The 16,327-nt window shown below is 37.7% G+C and overlaps 1 protein-coding gene across 1 annotated transcript; it reads right to left on the minus strand.

Annotated features, from left to right (window-relative positions):
* Positions 1-561: 561 nt before the first annotated feature.
* On the minus strand, positions 562-16,117 carry RhoGAP100F (Rho GTPase activating protein at 100F). The gene is made up of 20 exons (XM_090106987.1): positions 16,038-16,117; positions 15,531-15,629; positions 14,359-14,635; positions 13,213-13,342; positions 12,185-12,346; positions 11,678-11,818; positions 11,181-11,317; positions 10,513-10,972; positions 10,360-10,445; positions 9,985-10,136; positions 9,405-9,507; positions 8,984-9,124; positions 8,369-8,628; positions 7,849-8,034; positions 7,259-7,481; positions 6,771-6,971; positions 6,273-6,554; positions 5,723-5,803; positions 5,227-5,339; positions 562-3,024 (listed from the first exon to the last, which is right to left on the minus strand). Exons 1-20 carry the CDS (start codon positions 16,080-16,082, stop codon positions 2,524-2,526), a joined length of 3,780 nt encoding a protein of 1,259 aa, XP_089963113.1. The 5' UTR covers positions 16,083-16,117; the 3' UTR covers positions 562-2,523.
* Between the last annotated feature and the right edge of the window lie 210 nt (positions 16,118-16,327).

The raw sequence follows: 16,327 nt of genomic DNA on the forward strand, positions 1-16,327 counted from the left end.
TTTTGCGTGAGAGAGGGAGGTGGGGGGAAACCAGCTAAAACTGAAACCACCCGAGCTCCTCCATGAAGCCAAGCAGCTTGTGAGGGCTGCCGAAAGCTTCTGAGGACCACTTTGTAACTAACTTCAGTGATAATTCAGACGAATTTGTCATTTGATGCTAAAACTTCAATGAGCTTGAAAAAATGTAGAGTCGAAGCTTCACGATCGTTTTCAAACTCATTTTGTGACCAACTTATATAACGATTTAAAACTGCTCCAAAAAAAAGTCTAGTCAAAGTCTCACGATCGATTTTTTTCTAGTTTATAACGTATTATAGTTACCTGATTTTTTTGTCAGAATATAAAATATTAAGTTATTTAAGTGTTCATAAACATCATGTATTCATTTACACCACGGAGACCATGTGCGTCATTTGTAAGCTTTTTATGCTCAAATCTGATATGATCTTAGGTATTACATGTTAATTTTATTTGTTTATTCTTGTTTACAAATATAAAAGAAGTAGGATTGATAATAATTATGTAATACGGCTATGTATGAATATGATTTTAGATCATGCATATTAAATTATGTATAATAATAATTTAGATTAGATATAGCAAGTGGACCCATTAAGATTCCGACAGCACCAACTTAAGCGTACCACGTGAAATAAATTCAATGTTCGGTAACAATATTAATAGCTTTGTCTAATATTAGTAACAAGTATGTATAGTGAACAGTTAAAAGCTATCAATTTTCATATATTAAGCTAATAAATGCATTATTTTTTTATTTTATTTTATTATATAATGAATATGGCAATACAATCTACTTCACGTGGTTCCGTTTTAACTCACGAAGGCGATATCATTGAGATTAATACATTTCATCGTCAGATTCTATAAAGATTTCAAAATCATATTGTCTTCGCTTTCAACCTCTAAGGCAAACCTCAAACACACAACGAACCAAATTCCAATAGTTGCGAAACTGCTTCTTTGTACTTTTATTCACTGTTTGTTTGGCAGGGCCTTAAGACATGACGTCGTAAATTATGAGAATCCGTACATGAATTCCAAAGTTTTCTTACTTAATATAATATTTCGTATTCGTTGATAAGCACGTAGTATACAACGTCTAAAACCGACTAAATCAGAAGACATCAAGAGCGTAACAGTTAAATAAATACAAAACATTGTAACAAAATGTATAGCAAATATAGGAATTCATGAACAGACTTACATTTATATAAAAGGCGAGGTTCCAACGCAACTTCTAGTATATATCACAAATGAGAAAAAGGGTAAAATGGTAAAGTATCAAAAACCTTGTGTCCCATTTCAGTCGTGTTCTTTGTGCAACTCTATATTATAAAAAACAGTAACAAAACTTCGTCTTGAAGTGTTGCTCAAAAGCATCGAGTAACCAAAGAGCCTCCGACAGACATATAAATAAGTGTATTAAGGTAATAATATGCGTAACTATTTAAAATGGACCAATCATGGCAGTGAGATTTTAATCAGTGCTGTCATTGGTCGATTTCCATCACTCTTATATGTCTAGCAGACGCTAGTTATAAGAATAGAGATATTATTTGCGAATTTCAAATTATCCTATCAATAAATACATTTATCTAATTCTCTTTATCAGACAGATAATAAACGTTTAACAATATTTTGAATTTATCAATATAATATGAATATTTAAAAGTCCTACAGCAATATCAATTCGGAGAACATTATTAATTATTTCATCGAAGAACTGTAAATAAATATCAGCATTTTATTTATTGTATCGTTGAAATTAGTCATTTTCAATTCGCAAATACGATCCCAGATCTCGAGATTGCGACCGATCTTTAAAGGAAGAATCCGTTCCTTCACAGAATTAGCGACTCGTAAAAATGCTTCACTAACACTATTTTACTTTAATATATAGTTATATGTATAATAGTTATTAATTTATTAATAATGAACAAGGAATATTTGGAATATTTTAAACTTTCGTAACAGTCGTGCCTCTAGACCCATAAACGTGACGCGATCGCTCGTCCTACGATGGCCGCCCACCGCGACCTCTACGAGCTACTCTGATATGGCCTCAGTCTCTAGACATTCCGACTTCGTCCTGTACACTCCCTGCCTGCCTACTGACTTGTGTCCACTGTCGACGACGGAGTTCGACGAAGTGTTCGTGTCGCATTCGAGTGTAGTGTTGCTACTCGTGTCGATGGTGCACGCAAGTCTCTGATATGTGGGATGGGGTGTGCGGCGGGCCGGCCGCCGGTGCGGGACCGGAGCGGGCCCGCATTCGATACGTACTCAATTATATACAATGTACAATACATCACCGTCGCCGCGAGGGCGGCCGGCGGCTCGCTCGCGTCTCGAACGCTCTCACATAATGTACACCATAACTCGCTATATATAACAAATTCGCGAACGCGCCCGCTCGAGACGACGCAGCGTCCGGCGGAATCGTAGCACTCTTTCGATTCTTTAAAAAAATTGACTAGGAAAACGTTCAATTCGCCGGGAGCCCTACGCGTGCGCGGACGAGGAGAATATGTCGGCGGCGCGCCAGGCCTCCGCCTCCTCCTCGGCGTCGTACTGCTGCAGGAACGGGTTGGTGGAGCTGTAGCGCGGCGAGTTCAGCGTCACCGCCAGCCCGGCCGACGTGCCCGGGATGGCGCTGCGCGGCGACTCGCGCGACCCGTCCCGGGAACCGTCCCGCGACCCGTCCCGGGACTCCCGGGGCGTCAGATCCCGGGGAGTGCCGCGCGGCGAGTCCCTGGGAGACGCGCGAGGCGACGCTCGAGGCGAGTTCCTGGGGGACGACGACGGCGCCCGCTCCGGCTGGCGCAGGATCGACGACACGGAGCCGCCGTGCTTGATGGTGTCGGCCGGGCTGTGGCTGCCCGAGCTGCTACTGGCCGAACCGGGAGACGAGACCGTCACTTGCCGGGAGCGAGGCGGAGCGGGCAGAGGGCCGCGTAGAGGCGACTGCGGACGATATTGGCCGGCCCTGACTGATGAGAGAACCTGGAACCGAAAGGTCACCGTTATCTCGTTGATGATGTGCAGCGATCGTAGGATTTTTATTACGTATCTATTAAAATATAAAGAAAAATGCCTCTACTTATAATAATAGGGAAATAACCAAAAAGTATCACGCCAAACAAAAAAAAATCAGAAGTTCCATTGAATGGAGTGTTTTAAAAAACGTAAACGTTAAAACATATCATACTATAAGTATCCTCATTACCTAGCACGCAATTAGCTTTAATGGTAAATTTTATGAGCCAGGAAAAAATACTATAGTAGTTAAGCTAGCATTAAGTTGTGAACTTATTTAACAATGGGTTGCGTATTTTTATTTTTAACACAGATAAACCATTTTAGATGGCAGTTATATCACAATCGTTACGACGACAGCTATTTTCGTCTTTGTTGTAATGTAGTATTAAACTTCGTCGACGCGATAACCGAGTCAATTATGAGCACAATTATCTGAACCGCCTTCAAAAAGAGTTTACCTTAACCTAATGTTTTTAATATTTAATGCTGCTCTAAACTTGTTTTACGTCAGTGTGTCTTGCAACTATGTCTACTACTACATGCCATAGGGATTTTAAATACTGCACACTTACTTAAACCTGTCGACAACACATTATTTTGGTTTTGAAAGAAGGCCTGCGCATACTGACTTGAAACCCCAGAGGTCCAGCTAAACTATTAGAGATAGAGAGTTGCTGCGTAAATAAAACGTGATGGGAAACTCAGATAGTTTAAGGAAAATCGTTTTTCACTTGACAGAAACACAGCCACTCGCAAAATTTGGCGGTTAGCCACGCACAACAAGACAATCAGTGTTATCTTCCGAATCATTTTTATTACAAAAAAAAAAGTCCTCCGTTGTGCCATTGTTTAGTGAAATTTTGAGAGCCTGCTTAGGCATGCTGTGGTACGCAGCTAAACGCAATATAATAGCAACATTAACAAATAACTTTACCTAACTTTAAAAGTAAATTTCATGCACAGCATTCAAGATTTTTTTCATCTAGCTTGCAAAGAACGTATCGTTCTATTTCCTCATAGGTTTACTGTTTCTATGGAATCATCCTGCCATGTAAATGCTCTATTTTGGTAACTTTCCGTTTACCTATATCTAAAAGAATACATAATATGTAGGTAAGGGCTAATGATGATACTTTCATGCATTTTCTTTCATATTTCGTACTTTGCTATCTCAGTTTGAAAGAGGTGGCACGATTTGAAATGAAAAAATAATGAAATGAGAACGAATAATTACATGAATCGGAACTCAGTATGAGTAATGCAAATAATAAAATTATTTATTATTGATTAAATAATTCAAGTTTTTCTTTTATAAAATGTCTTATTTTCTATGTTATGGAAATTTGACCTACGCTTCTTTCTCTTACTTAATGATTGAAAATTATTTATACAGTAGATCCGGCTCGGGGTATTATATCCAGATATTAGTACCTATCAAAATATTTTTACAGAATTCAGCACACATTAAGACTGTGATTAAGTCATAAGTAAAATATTTTATAAACTCTTACTCAAAATATGTAAACCTATTAGGTATCATCAATTAAACACACAAATCTCCTACCTAAAGGAATAGTTTAAAATAAATTGATAAAGAAATCGGCAGGTGGCATATCTTTGAGTTTTAATCAATATACATATTATAAAATAACGTCCAACGTCCATTTTAAAATAACCAATGAAACGGAACAAATTTGATTTAACAGTTCCAATGAAAAAATACCTTACTGTCCATAAAATTAAAGTGATTTTAATAACCGAGATTCGAAATGGAGTCTGAATGAAAATATACTTTATCGCACATACACATAAAGTCCATTTTAATATAACCAATGATGCGACATGTATTTCGGAAAAGTTCTAATGAATACGTTACTGCACAGTGCACATAGGTAAAAATAAAGCCTATCATCACATAATCAATCAACACAAAGAGCTTTTTCAAACTTGAGTTTGAATGAAAATATACGTTACGACACATACAAATAAAGTCTATTATCACATAACCAATCAAACACAAGGCACATTTTCATATTAGAGTTCAAATGAAAGCATACCTTACGACACATACACATAAGCAATGATAAGTCACATTTGTGTAAAAGTTTAAATGAAAAGAAGCCTTACGACACATACAAATAAAGACTATTATCCCATAATACGTACATGTGCGGGCGGCGAGCGGTCTGCCGCGGGCCGAGCCGAGTGAGCTGGCTGCGGAGATGCTGCTGATGCTGCCGCTGGAGGCCGATATGGACTGACTGAGGGCGGAACTCGGCCTGTGGGGGTGGATATCACTTTAATTATTATTTGAAAGGATACGTAGTAGAGATTTAGGTACCAATTCTTTTTCTTCTATTAATTTATCACTGCATAGTATAAAAGAAAGTCGCCTTCTTTGTCCCTATTTCCCTATGTATGTAGTATATGTATGTAGCTATGTATGTGTCTTTAAAACTACGCAACGGATTTTGAAGCGGTTTTTTTAATACAGTGATTTTAGTTTGTATCTTATAAGGTTTTAGATACAACTTGCGAAACTGCGGGCGGAAAGCTAGTTTTGTAAGAAAATGTTAGCGGTACTCCTTCCGCCATTAAGCGAAGCCATTATTGAAAACAATAAAAAATGCCGAGATTTTATATAAACATGATCCATATGTACCTGGGGGGAGGGTGGCTGAGGCCACTTGCGATGCACTGGCTCTGCTGCCACGCGGCCCGAGTGCTGGCTCGCCGCGCCGAACTGTCTACAAACATACATGCGTTAAGGTGATGCTTTACACGTGCCTTCAGACCGCCCAAATCGAATCAATTCCGACCAATTTCCCCCTGTTACCTTGAAACTTAAAGCCGATGAGAGATTTTGTTATAATAACGTTAGACGTGGTGTCCATTGTGATTTGTGACGTCAACGTCGATAGGTAAATTTGGAAAAATCTGAAACCAGCAGTACTAATTATTGAGAAATTTGGAATAAGAATTACTGTTTTATTTTTACCTCTAATACAATTCACTTTTGCATCGTTTAGAAATGTTTCTCAAGTAACTATCTTAAAAATAATGCCAATATCTTTTTTTTAAAGTAGCAAAATTTGTTTACACACATGAATAAATGCAAACTATCTTAAAAATAATGCCAATATCTTTTTTTTAAGTAGCAAAATTTGATTACACACATGAATAAATGCAAACGCAATAGATGATGACATTACCTGAACGCTTCGGCGCCGGCCAGATCTGCAGCAGACACTGCAGAACATGTATCGGTCGCTGGTAATCCATTTCAGACGGTGGTTGGGACTGTAGCATCAATGGAGGAGCTAAAGCCACCGCCAAATGCTGTGGGGACATTTTGTTCCTATCTTGTGCGGCGACCACCAGTGCTAGATGGTCGAGAAGGAAGACTAACGTCGCTCTAGCTGCCCGCGGTAAGCATTCTACTATCGACGCCATTAGTCTGGCGTTCCCTTCTTTGTCGTCTGGTAGACAGACTCCTGGAAAAACATCGAGAATATTTAAGTTGATTTCAAACTGTAATAGAATAGAAATTAGGAAGTATAAAAATAGAAATATGATTGAGAGATTAATTCATTTATAAATAATATGTATTATCGCATTTTTGTAGATTTTGTAAAAACAAACTTAGGTATTGAATTTTTTTAAGAATGAAATTTTTATGAATGCTTTGAAATAAGGAACTCGTCATTTACCTAGAGCATCTAATGTCATTTGGAATAAACAACGGCTGAACAGCGGCTGTGGTAGTTCTCGTAAATAGTCTTTTAACACTCCGGTAATCACATTTATATCGGGAACAGAGTCTGGGGTTAATTCGACGCCACGAGCGTTGCGTTCAAACGCCTCGCGGAGGATTCGTTTCTTTGCCGCGGATCCGCAAAGACGGTATAGGCCTGGAAAGGAAAAATATAAGTTGAATTAATAGTGAGTTGAGTTTATTTTTATAAAAATACAAGTATTCAGATGGTTTTCGGATCGAACAATGGCGATGGATGTTTTATAGGGATACTATCAAGTTACGATACTAAGCCTAAATGTTTACCAATAATTTCCTCGACACACCGTCTCACTATAAACGGTACTAGTGGTGCGTGGTTCGTCCACACTTATAGTTTTAAGCTTTTTTGATACGATTGGTTTTGAAACGATTTGAGCTCAGATACTTGGATGATATATTTACCAATAATATCCAATCCGCGTCGCTCAATCTCCTCTACACACCGCCTCACTATTAATGGTACGGGGGGAGCATGACTCGGCCGCACTTCCCTCGCTATAACTTGGTCGAGTTCTGCACCGAACAGTGGGGGTGGGGAGAGGCGCGGGGGGGCGGGGCGGCGGCGGAACAGTTCGTGAGGTTCCGTGTGACGGACACGCACGTACAGCGTGCCGCGGGGTTCCATCTGTGTGATATGGAATGTTATTTGGCATTGATTTGAAAAAACAAGTGAAGATAATAATAATTAGTAGCATAAATGAAAGTAATAAGAGTTATTTTTTTCTTGAGTTTTTGAGTATTAATTATGTATAGGCAATGCCCAACAGCTATAAAGATTTCAAATCGTTACGGTTTTTAAATTTCTTTCCATTTTTCAAATTCTGTTAATTTCCCTAATACGGTTTTTTTGTGCTATACTGATGAATAAACTTTATTTCTTACATTCTTTATCTCAAAGCGTTTAACTAAACATTTATCAACAAAAATTTATTAATTTTTGCAAGTATTTCAAATTGCTAAATCTATAACATTTTTAATGCTTCAAATCTTACCCTAATAGCCAACTGATGCGACGCAGAGCGTGACAAGAGATCCGGCAGTGTGACCGCCCCGCGGTAGCACAGCTTGTGTCTGTGCTGCGGGTCCCACGAGTACACTAGCACGTCTAGCTGTCTGTTGTCCACTAGTTCTAGCTCGAAGGACTCGTCCCAGTCGAATTGGAGTTCGCCTGTGCGTACCTGGAATAGAAGTAGCATGTAATTTTTCATAGCAATAGAAAATTTGCGACAAATAGCTTGCAATTCAGACCAGATTGTGGAAAAATTTGTCACCTTAGTCAAAGAATTTATTGTTCAATTGACAAAATTTATAAAAGGAAGGTAGGAAGATATAGAGTTTCTTGCCGACTCTTCTCTGAATGTTTCTTCTTGTCTACTGTTTGAATCAATGTTAAATAATAAATTTACATTACGACGATTTCAAATTCAAAAGTCTTGAATAAAGGAATGTTTGAGAAAGAAAAAGTAAAGATTTGATTAATTCATGTTAGCATTTTTTTAACGAATAACTTACCACAGTCCTAGCCTTATGCACTCTATCGCATTCCAGCACACAATACAGGTCGCGGGGTGCCACCGGTGGCTGTGGTGGGGCCAATGGCCCCGACGGGGGCGAGCCCGGGGACGACCCCGAGGGGGCCGGTCTCAGCCCTCGCCCCGCTAGTAGATGCACCCACAGCATCCCGGACACGCCGCCCGACAGCCGGGATAGACCCGTCATAGATGTGGACAGACCCCCCGCGCCTGGCTTCTCTATCTTGTACTTTAAGAACTCTGGAAAAACACGTTTGAATAAACCACCGAAAAATATATTATGTACATAATAAAACACATAATGCAAAATTGTCAAGTAATAAGTGACAAAAAAGGCTCTTATTCAAAATTTAACTACATTAAAATGTATTTGCTGAATGTATTTTTAAATTCACGCTCTATTTTTATATATTAAAGCAATTATAGTGTTATCGGTGGAGCAATAGCTGTTTTAGGTAAAATAAAATAAATTAATAAATGTAGAGAAGCACAATATAAAATGCAACTGATAACAATACTAATGTCAAAAAATTTAACATAGATGATAGATAAGACGATTGATAATATATAATACAAGCTAAAACAAACGTAATACCATTAGGATTGATATCCAAATGACGTTGATGTCTAGATCCCGGTGTAGGAACCGGGCTAGGGTTAGGGCACGAGAACTTTGAACCTAGCTCGAGCAATTGTCTCACACGACGTGCTGAAGGAGAACCACTGGCTGTAGGTCCTGTAATGTTATAAATGACTTAAAAATAGTAACAGATTAAAAAAAATGTTAGGTACCTACATAATATTATTATGGTAATGTGACTATGCAAATACTATTCATGATTTTTTATTATACTGTTACAAAACTTAATTTAACATTAATAATAATTGGTAAGTACGTTAAAAATATATTTTTTTTTAAATTTAATTTTCTCATGAATACAGCATGTGTTCAACAAAATACAGTTGCTTATGGATTATGTTCTTTTTGATTACAAAGGATACAAAATACTACTAACCAAGTTGTTGCGAAGACAGTGAACGTGCAGGCAAATGTCGCGGACGTTCAATTCGACGACCAGCCAAACCAAGTGTAGAACCAAAGCGACTGCCTGTTTCCATCTGTGAAATTATCAAGGTGTTAAAAAACCACCAAAGTTTATTTAAAATTTTAAGGAACAAAATGTATCTAATACAATGGAAAACAGAAATTGGGTAACATAAATAAAGTTAATTAAAATACAATGATTACATCTTGTTGACGTGATGTATAAAATGAATTTAAAACAATGGAAAATAATACAGACAGACCAGTATCGACGAGAAATTCGCTATCTTGGGCAAAATCTATGATAAAAAATTGGTTGTCTGTAAAGTCGGTTTACTGACGATAGTTGAACGTGACAACGTCTTAAGGCGGATTGTGCTTCTTTGTCGCTCGTTCCGCGCTATCGCTTGCACTTCAAGCCTTACATGGAACGCCTCAGAGCGAGGTAACGCCGCATGAGTCATGTTTTTTCGTGCGTGCAGCCGGCTCTATCGAATTATAAGACGTTGTCACGTCAAAAATTGAAGCTCAAAATATTTCATTATACTTACATTTTTAAGTGCATCATGTATATTCTCAGCCGAGTAATGCGTCGGCAGTCTTGGGCGCAGACTTTCATAGAGCGCACTAGTGGAGGGAGCGCGGGAGAGCCACGCGCGGTACTCGTCCGATGTGAACACTGACGGTGAGGACGGGAGACGACCTGAATTTGTTAGTATATCATATGCAAAGAGAATGGGGGATTTTCGGAAAAAGTCTTACTAATGTAAATGAAAAGGTTGTAGAAAAAATGTACGCGATTAGACCAAAAATATGTCAGATTTTAGAACCATTAAAAGCTGTTATCGCTGTGTAGTTGATCTCAAATTCAGATATACTCGTAGTAAGTTCAAGGTATTCTTAGGAAGATTCAGTTATGTGCTTACCTCTGGAAGAACGAAGATCCAGACGTGAAGATAAAGGTTCGGGTTCATCTTGAAGTACACTACCGGCTCGTCTGGACAATCCCAATCTACAAAGAATGTAACATTATTAATTAAATACCCAAAGTTCTACACTCTCTATTAAAACGTCCTCACCTTTGGCCAGTTCCTCTGACGTCTCTTGGCAAGGAATTAAACTTAGAGCTTATATCCCTTCCTAACGTACTGCTTCTATATCCACTCAAGCCAGAATAGTACGGAGTCCGTGTAGGAGCCGTAGCTTCTGTATCCGACGAGTAATCTAAGCTTCGATTTCTTCTCGTCGTACCAAATTTGCTTCCATATGACGATAATCCAAGGCCAGTAGTTCCATATCCACCGCCGAGAGTTGAACTCAATCCGGAACCGGTTAAGCCAGTGCCTAAGCCAGAACTTAGGCCAGTTCCAACTAAACTCGAGCCAGTGAGGCCGCTTAGGCCAGTTGATGACAATCCTGAAGGAAGACCTGGTCCTAAGCCAGACCCAGACAAGCCTGTTCCTGTTAAACCAGAACCAGGCATTCCAGGCACTTGCATTCCAACTCCACCATAGCGTTGATATCTCGATAACGTAGATGCTGTGACAAAAACATCAATTGATGTTAGGATAATTTATGCAAAGTAAAGGAAATAAACTTACAGTTTATTTGAACTTATTATTTTTATACATTTAAATGAATTCGAAACCACGTCTTTTATCGTTCAGTGGCACTAAGACAAATGAAAAAAATATTATTTATCAGATATCTGGTACAATAGTTTTTAAATAGATAACACAATATTTACCACCAGGAGGTCCAGTAGCACCAGATGCTTTCAAACTAGAACGCAACAGAGAATGTCTGCCGAAATCTGAATGCGTTTCAGCGCGTGGAAGTTGTTGTTCTGATCCTGATCGCGGCACTCTTCCTCCAAATCGAGTACTAAAACAAAAATGACATAGCAATTAATGCTGAAACTCCTAGTTCATGAAAAACATCAAACTTATTATAGTCTTTACGACTTCGAAAACTTATTCTATACAGATTTTCGCCAGCACTTTTAACAATACATTTTTGATTACAAAAAAAAAGACGTGTGGCACTCGGGGACTACCGCGGTAAAGCTATTGCATGCTATGCCTTCAAGCCACACCTCCGCGCCCGTCGGAGTGGGGAGCGTGAGGTTTTTTCGTTACGGAATTTCTCGATTCGGTCCCCGCGCTCAATAGCTTAACAAAAACTATTTAAATAATTATTATAAAATAGGTAGCATAGTTAAAAAAATATAAAATATTTACGTACCTTGCACCATCCGATGGGTAAAACGAATGAACCTTCTCAGCTAAGCTTTCCAAAGTATTGGGGTAGGACCTTTCATAGGGCACAAAGTGGGTCGCTGTTGACTTCGGCTGCTCTGTTATCACCGGCGGTGGCGGTCGATAACTGTTCAAATAGATTACAATATATTGAAAGGCAATAAATAAATTAATAATATTTCTGTGTAACAAATAGACATAACTAAAGAACTGTGAATGTTTGTAGCAAGATTCTTATGGTAACCTAATTCGAAGTGTCTGATAGTGAATCTACAATAAGTTCGTATCCCGTTGTATTTATGAAAATATTAAATGAATCAATATCAAGAGTCTTATTTTACAATCTCTGTATTAATTCAGTCCTCAAATTCATAGAAATAAAAATCACTCTAAGACTTCTTACATAATCTAAATTTTCCTTAAACGTTGAACTCGAATAATATGCATATCTGACTTCGTCTTCAATTCTATAATTCTTTTTACTAAATCTTACCTCCAAGTAGAATGATCAGAAGGTGGTCTAGAATTGTAATACAAGTCCAACGGCGTGGAATCTGGTGACAATGCTCCAAGTTGTAAGCGACTTCTTTCTTCCCGCCCATCACCGACCGGCCGTACGCCCCCTGAAGGCCCAGATGATCGGAGTGTTCCATGCCTGAGAAACCATTAGTAAATAACTAGTGGTCCGCCCCGGCTTCGCCCGTGGTACCTACATGTTTAAACTATCCTATCTCTCAAGTTGGATCGAACTACACAATGGTGTGCGAATTTTATTATAATCGGTTAAGTGGTTTATGAGTCCATTGAGGACAAACATTGTGACACGAGATTTATATATATTAAGATATACCTAGATATACGTGCAATAAACATTTGTATAAAAGAAAAAACATGAATATATGTCTGGATCTGTGTGAAATCAACATTTGTATCTAAAGTGAGAAATCAGAAAAGGAGTATATTTTGTATGATATCAACATCTATAATATAGCAAGTGAGAAAATAACAGTGGAATGCGGAAACAACCTTGTTTCCGCATTCCACTGTAATTTTCAGCTACCTAGCTGATAAACTCATTTTAACTACTAGGAATGTACCGTGACCGGGTCGTCAAAATAGTTCTTAGTATAACTTTGCCAAATAGTTTTACAAGTACCTCGGAGAATACCAAAAATGTTTGATAAAGATGTACTTAGGTATATTTAATCACATTATAAAATGAATTTTCTCCTAATTATTCCTAATTAAGTATAGTGCATTAAAATTTCTGAGTTTTTCTCGTTTTTGATATTTTGGTTTTATGGCATTCAAATGCTTTATAAATATAAATTTATAAAGAATAGAAAAAAATTCGATCACGAGGCGGGACTCGAACCCGCATCGAATGGCGCGAAAGGATGCGGGTTCGAGTCCCGCCTCGTGATCGAATTCTTTCTATTCTTTATAAATTTATATTTTCTCGTTTTTTTAAACCGTTTACACAAAAAATATACTAAATTAAAGCCGAACTTTTATACTTACTGTGAATAAAGTCCATCGACTCTATCCCGATCTCTGTCATCATCATCCCGACAGTCCCTTTTCAACACCACCACTGGTGGCGGTTTGTGCTCTGAACGCGGAAGAGACGGTGATCCTGGTCCTGATTTACCTGGATATGTGACAAAATTTATATTTTATTGGCAGTTCTTTTATATTTGAGGAAAGTTTGATTTGGAAAAGGAAAGTCAATATAGGCGAATCCATACAAAGCCTCGCGAAACAGATGTGGAGCAGCCTAATACCGTTCAAAAATTTGTTTTCTCTGGTAGGTACTAACGAATACAAAGCAGGTATTTTAAATATTGTTTTGGTTGTATATTTACAATGTAGATTAAGGGAGTCATTTAATTTAGAGATTATCATGTATCGAGATTATCATGTAAGCAACTTATTCAAAACCACATATTATTACTGCAAATAAAATCTCGCTGATTGCACAAACTATGATTGCACAACTTAACACAGTTTGGTTAGAACAATTAAATAAAAAGAATTTTTGAACTAAATATGAAAGGAATTATTCATTTAAAAATATTGCAATAACAGTGTGTTTCTAATTTGAAAGTAAACGAAACATGTTTTAATTTTGCGGCCTCGTTTACATTTCACTGCACTGAACAAAAATGTTACGTTCTAATATAGAGTATAACATATAAACATGTATTTATGCTGTAGTTTTAATGTAAGCTCATAATTATTTTGCTATTTTTAACTTTGAAATCTACGAGTCCCAAATTTTGGTTAACAGGCTAATGGATATTTAAGCCGAAAAAACGCATTAATCGTTATGTTTCACAATATTGTTATTTTCACAATAATACATAAATAAGTAAAAAACACAATATATTTCAAGGAGGACAACGAAAAACGAATAAAAAGGACCAACATAAATCTAAAAAAAAGACGGGTTGCACTCCGGGAGTGCCGGCAGAAGTGAAAACTTGATTATTAACGTTGAGCATGTTTGATATCCATCCGTCTTACGCTTTTTGGATCAGGTCACGTGTCCTGACGCGAGTTTAAGATTTTATACCCATTACAGAAAAAGTGCTCAACGCCGCTAAAGAAGTTTTCACTTCAAAAACTTGTATGGCAAAGTCTATAAAAGTCACAATTAGTTCATACCTTTCCTTTGTCGAGTGCAAAGCAGGAGCCGCCTGGGTATCGACATGATGATCACAACATCGTCCAGCGACATACGCCTAACATCCACCAGGTTGACCGCCAGAATCTCGTCTCCCACTTTCAGACACCCGCTGTTGTATACCGCAGACTCTAAAGCTATTCGCGATATGAACACTCCGTCTGTTCTGGTGCCCCCGTCCCCTTCCCGAATGTATAGCCCTAAAGTTTGTCCTGGTCGCTTTACGATTTCAACCAGTTGTACTATGTGGCGTCCATCCTGTGGACATTTTATTAGTTATTTTCCAACAATAAATTCGAAATAGACTTTAAGAATTGTTTGGCTGAAGGTTTATTCCTACACACGACTTCAATGTGGTCATATTTCTACATAAACTATGAAATTGGTGATTGAGAGACATTATAGAGCTATATTTGAACCCATTATTGCTATCAAATGCTAGATCAAACCGATCAAACCGCAGAGACATCAATTAGATTGCATAACATTGGCTGGATGTACGAGCTGTGAGTGCGCATCCTACCAATTCTAGGCTAGATTGGATTCGCATTCCTATTATCTAGGCCAAGCCAAACAATGGATCTGTCTGGTGAGAGCTCTTTCATCGAGATCAGTACTAGGTTACGAGGAAAGTATTCAGGTCAACAAAGAGGGCGAAATTACCTGTTTTTAAAGGGAATTAGAATATGTAAATATCGATGAATAAATTCCCTTTCCACGCGCCTCTTTGAGGAGGTAATAAATGGTTATATAAGACGGGAGGATATATTTGAAGAAGAAAATTGAGGTGTAATCCTTTGTGAAGTATGAAGGCTTTCTTAATTTATGTTTGGCAGTTTTATTTCTGAGCACGCAGGTATTGTTATGTATAAAAAATGCAAGCTCTAAACTTTTTAATCACATTTAGTCGTCCGTTGTAATAACATCTTCTAAATGTGTAAATATTACTGAATAAATATTACGGTAGAGTGGATTTTAATGAAAAATCGGCTGACATAGTGGAAAAGCGCCTAACGCGGAAAGCTTCCTTGTAGGTATAAAGCTTGAACTGCTTAACTGTATACTTGTTACTTCTCCTTTATTTTCCACAACAGCGTCTAAATATAAAGTTTAATTATCTAAATATTTTGTAGTGTACATTTTATGGACATACCTGCAAGGAGAAAAACTTTTTGGCGGCTTCAATGTTGTTTCGTCCAACTTGTCTCAGCTCAAGGATCCGAACAATCATCTCACCGCGGCGCTCCACCGCCTACAAACAAAAAAAGATTAAATATTTTACACTACAAACATATTATAATATTTTATCTATATATATGTATTTATTAAATATTATATTTATCGTCGCCTAGTACCCACAACACAAGCCTTAATTGAGCTTACTGTGGGAGTAGGTCGATTTGTGTAATAATGTCCTATAATATTTATTTATTTTATTTATTTATTATACCAGACGGAGCTGAGACGAACAGCTAGTTTCAAATATAAAAAAATATGTGTGATTTAAACCGTGATTTTTTTTGAGCTCTTTTAAATTACTCATAGCTGTTAAAAAAGTGTTCTCCTTATTTTAATTATAGAGAAAGAAAGTAACTCATTACTCAATCGTAAATAATTTAAAACTAAGAGTGTATTAAACATTTAAGCAAGAAATCCTTACCTCGAGCGCCGCGGCCGTCGTTGCGTCGTGATCGTTTTCAACCATCTCAATCTGCCTGAATATTTCATTGCTAACGCCCGATACCTGCCAATGGATTAAACGCTTTAATGAGGAAATTCACTAACGTACTTAGTCTGTATCTGTTTACAGATAATTTTATCTCGTATTGGCGGATTTACAAAGTAGAAGTACCTATAGTGGAAAATTTGTGGGAAATTGATCTGTTATCTTACAGAAAATGAACAGAAATTAATCGAAGTGTCTACTATTTTTTCTAGACGAAAATCGAT

The sequence above is a fragment of the Colias eurytheme genome, chromosome 11, assembly GCF_061535395.1.
Source record: "Colias eurytheme isolate Ceu_HAF_F1 chromosome 11, ilColEury1 Martin Lab GWU primary, whole genome shotgun sequence".
Classification (NCBI taxonomy): Eukaryota; Metazoa; Arthropoda; class Insecta; order Lepidoptera; family Pieridae; genus Colias; species Colias eurytheme.

What these genes read in the sequence shown, in the direction of transcription:
- RhoGAP100F (XM_090106987.1), bottom strand. Translation starts at nt 16,082, where the DNA reads ATGGTTGAAAACGATCACGACGCAACGACGGCCGCGGCGCTCGAG. An exon ending in GTCGATGGACTTTATTCACA is followed by an intron (nt 12,347 to 13,212) that starts GTAAGTATAAAA and finishes ATGGTTTCTCAG; the next exon opens with GCATGGAACACTCCGATCAT. An exon ending in AATGACATTAGATGCTCTAG is followed by an intron (nt 6,555 to 6,770) that starts GTAAATGACGAG and finishes ATGTTTTTCCAG; the next exon opens with GAGTCTGTCTACCAGACGAC.